This window comes from Amphimedon queenslandica, unplaced genomic scaffold (genome assembly GCF_000090795.2).
Source record: "Amphimedon queenslandica unplaced genomic scaffold, v1.1 AMPQUscaffold_12834, whole genome shotgun sequence".
In the NCBI taxonomy this organism is placed as follows: Eukaryota; Metazoa; Porifera; class Demospongiae; order Haplosclerida; family Niphatidae; genus Amphimedon; species Amphimedon queenslandica.
In genome coordinates this window covers 20,969-24,931 of record NW_003546930.1, presented here as the reverse complement: position 1 = coordinate 24,931, position 3,963 = coordinate 20,969, and the positions used below count along the sequence as shown (strand labels likewise).

The window sequence follows — 3,963 nt, the reverse complement described above, 5'->3', positions numbered from 1 at the left end:
TGATGGAAAATATTATAGAAATTTGGGATCTGTTTTTGATGTCACAGATGCAACAATTGGCCTTAGCGGAAATATAGCCTTTTTTGAAAATAAAGGAGAATTTGGACCTGCTTTTAAAGTATATGGAAGAAGTTACTTTCTTCTTTCTAATGGATTAAATGCTGCTTTTTTCAATAATACTGCTCTGTCAAAAGGTGGCGCAATATTTGCTTCCGATCACAGTGACTCTGACGATTGCATGTTTCAATTGTGTAGTAACAGTACTGCTGACATCAGAATGATATTTATTAATAACAAAGCTACGGAGGCAGGTAGTTCCATCTACAGTAGCAATTTGTATGATTGTTCTACTAATGGTATAGCTAGATCATATAAGTATTTAAACCAACTTTATAACAAAATTTTTCGTGTCACCTCTTTAGCTCCTCATAACATTATTTCACTGCCTCCTGATTCACTTTACTTGTGTAATATTAGCTCCAAAATTTGTACTCATGACGCTGATTTGTCAAATATTGTAATATATCCAGGTCAAACCATTAGACTTAGATTAGCAGCAGAGGAAAGCTACATGCATACAAATCAATATGCAGTTGTATCATTATTAATTATAGATAGAAAAAGTCCTTTTTCTGTTCCTTCCTGGCAAGTATCAACTAATAGTGCAAATCAAGCTTTATTAGAACAACATGAATGCACTTCAGTTGCAATAATGCTTCTCAAAAATGAAAATGAACCTAATCCTTTATCCCCTGCTATCATTGTATCATCCAGCTCTATTTCATTGAAACTGATGCTGCATGGTATACAGTTGCTTGATTGTCCCATAGGATTTGAACTAAATGCTACTGAAGGTAAATGTGTCTGCTCAAAAGCATTGCATAAACTTCATAAAAGCTACCCTTCCTATCAACCTGATTGTCAGATAAGCTCTGAATCAGATAATTCTATTCCTACGATTACAAGAATTAATTCAGAATGGATTGGTACTATGAATCAATTGTTTAATGGTACTGCTGTATTTGGTGCAGCATTAAACTGCTTTGAGTTTTGTAGGTATAAAAGTGGCAAAACTAAACTGGTAGTGGATCACATTAATGTTACAATAGCAGACTCCAATAATCTTAGTAACTCCATACCATTGTGTGTTGAAAATAGAGAAGGCCCTTTGTGTTCACAGTGTATCACTGGCTACAGTGCAGTGTTTGGTTCATCTGAATGTAGACAGTGCAGTAACTGGTGGCTATTAATGCTATTAGTATATGTACCTGCTGGTCCTCTAATAATCTATTTATTATATGCTCTCAAACTGACACTAACTACGGGCACACTTAATGGTATTATATTCTGTATACAAATATTCGGCTTTTTCAATCCACCTTCAATCAATTTAAAAGAAATGAACTGGCTGGTAAGTGGTTGGATTGATACACAGTTAAGTCATCCATTATGTCTATACAATGGGATGACAAATCTATGGAAACAAGGTCTTTCTACAGTCTATCAGATTTATGTATTAAGTATTTTACTTGGAATAATCTTTCTCAGTAAATTCTCAGTTAGAATCTCTAACAAAATAGCCAATTCATCAGTACAAATTCTGGTCACTGTTGTGCACATCTCCTTCTCATATTTATTGACATCAATAATGGATGTATTTACACCAGTTACTATATACACAAATAACACCAGCAAGGAACCAATGCAGGTTTGGTTTAAACACCCTACAGTTGAGTATGGAACACATGGTCATCTAGTGCTAATTATCATTACATCACTGGTAGTTGGTCCTATATTAGGTGTATACATGACTGTATTGTTAGCTGGTAGGCCACTAATGAGGATCAATTATAGGATCAGAGAATATATACGTCCTGTATATGAAGCTATACATGCTCCTTACAAAAGAAATCGAGAATTCTTTTTTGTATCAAGATTACTCATAGTGATATTATTCTATGTGATATACGTCTGCTTCAGAGGAAAGGATATGTTTCTTGGGATGGCAATAGCATCACCAATACTTTTTGCATACATTGCAGTAGAATCTTTGGCCAGGCCTTTTAAGAGAATGTCTCTCAACATTTTTAATGTGTTTCTCCTTTCACTTTTAGCTCTCGTTTATGGGTCTAGCTGGTACTTCATGAAAAGTGATCATGAGTATGGATTAATAATAATCAGGGCTATTTACAATGCTGCTGTTGTAGCATCTATTTTTGGTGTTATTGTTATACATTTTTTATGGGTAACTGGTCTCTTTGAAAAGATAAAGATTAAAGTCAGAAAGTATTGGCCTCATCTATCACGACAGAATCAAGAAGAAGTAGCTCGTGCTGATTTGAGTGGATCATTTTTTGAACCTTATGACAGAGTGAGAGAACCGCTTCTCTCCTCACATTCTGTTCAATATCATTAAACAATTACTAAAGCTGTGTGCATGTTAATTTGTTTTACATCATATTTTTGCTGCATGCTGCATATTTAAATTTTAGTTTTTGATTGTAAATTTATGAGTAAAACACATCCTGTTGGCTATTGCACATTCTTACATACACAATCACACACTCTCTTTCTTTCTATATCTCTCACTTTTGATGAAGTTTAAATTCACACAGTATCTAGTTTATAGACTAGTTTTTAGGGCAGGGCCATTAGCATCATCATTCCGTCTATAGAGTAGACTATTAAAGATTCTGCCACTCTGGCCTTTCAGCCCTCCTATTCCTGCAGTTGCCTACATCCTTGCAGCTATCAAAAAATTGCTTTGTTGACTTCCATCACTAGAACACATAGAATGTCAATGAGATGTTAACAAATTGAGAGCTATAATATATCTATTGGATTTATCCTAGCTGAAGAAATTGAAATTAGTTAGATTTAATTTTTAAGCTGTTGTGCCATTTAAAAACAATTTAACTTAAGTCAAGTAAACTTTGTTTTTGTTTTTATTCTATGTGACACAGGATGCACACAGCCACACACTGTGGGACAGGAAGCAAAACACATTAACACCTAAAGCTAGTCAGGTGGGTCAGGCCCGCCTGGCTAACCTAAGGCAAAGTCAATGATGATCACAAGTAATAATTTTTTATACTTATGAGTGAGTATTAAGCACATTGGGTTGAATACATGCCATGCTAAATTGTCCAACTCAGACCAAAAATTAAATCAATAGATTCAAAAAATTCCTTATAAACTAAAATAACTATACTAACTACAGCAGACACACACACATCAAAAGTCCTAAATTATGAATGTCCGGTATCCTCAGTCCATATTAGAAACTCTTAGCGAGTGCAAATGGAGCAGGTTATAGCAATATTGGCATTATAACACTTAGGATCACAAGGGATTCCCCTGTCACACTTTGGCATCACAAAGTACAGCAGTGCACCATTTGTATCCCTATTGCTGCCAGGAATCTTCTCTCCAGCTTCATCGATGCATTCAAAGACTTGATTTCTTCGGTGTCCTCTGTTTTCTGCCATTAAGTAACCTCTGTACTCTTGGGTCCATGAATCTGGACAGGTGATCCTGCCAGGCAACTGCAGTTTAGTGGATTTGTCAGGAACATAACACACAGCACAAGGGACATTCCAGTCGTGGTTGCTCCAGATCTTGTTGTGTGATTGATACTCTGATCCATACATGAAAGTATGGTGTCCAGGATTTTGAGTGCTGAGATGCCCCACACCAGTGGTTGGCATACACACAATGTTTGCTCCTCCTCCATGCTCATCATGTCCACTGCCTCCAGCATATCCAGCATAGACTAATTCTACTCCTTCTCTGCAAGTTGTCTTTCCCCAACGAGTGTAAACAACACCATTTCCTTTCTTGCCTTTATCTCCTGGTGAGATTGTTAGGACAATATCTTTATCTGGTGTAAGAGTAAGACCAATTTTAGCCTGATCTTTAACTATACAATGTAATAATACATTAGGTATATTAGGCTACTTGCAT

General features: G+C 35.9%; 1 protein-coding gene across 1 annotated transcript; it reads right to left on the bottom strand.

Annotated features, from left to right (window-relative positions):
• Nucleotides 1-3,287: 3,287 nt before the first annotated feature.
• LOC100636884 (short-chain collagen C4-like) lies at nt 3,288-3,963 on the bottom strand. Its single transcript, XM_020002778.1, has 2 exons — nt 3,958-3,963; nt 3,288-3,908 (listed from the first exon to the last, which is right to left on the bottom strand). The coding sequence occupies exons 1-2, from the start codon at nt 3,961-3,963 to the stop codon at nt 3,288-3,290; spliced, it is 627 nt and encodes a 208-aa protein (XP_019858337.1).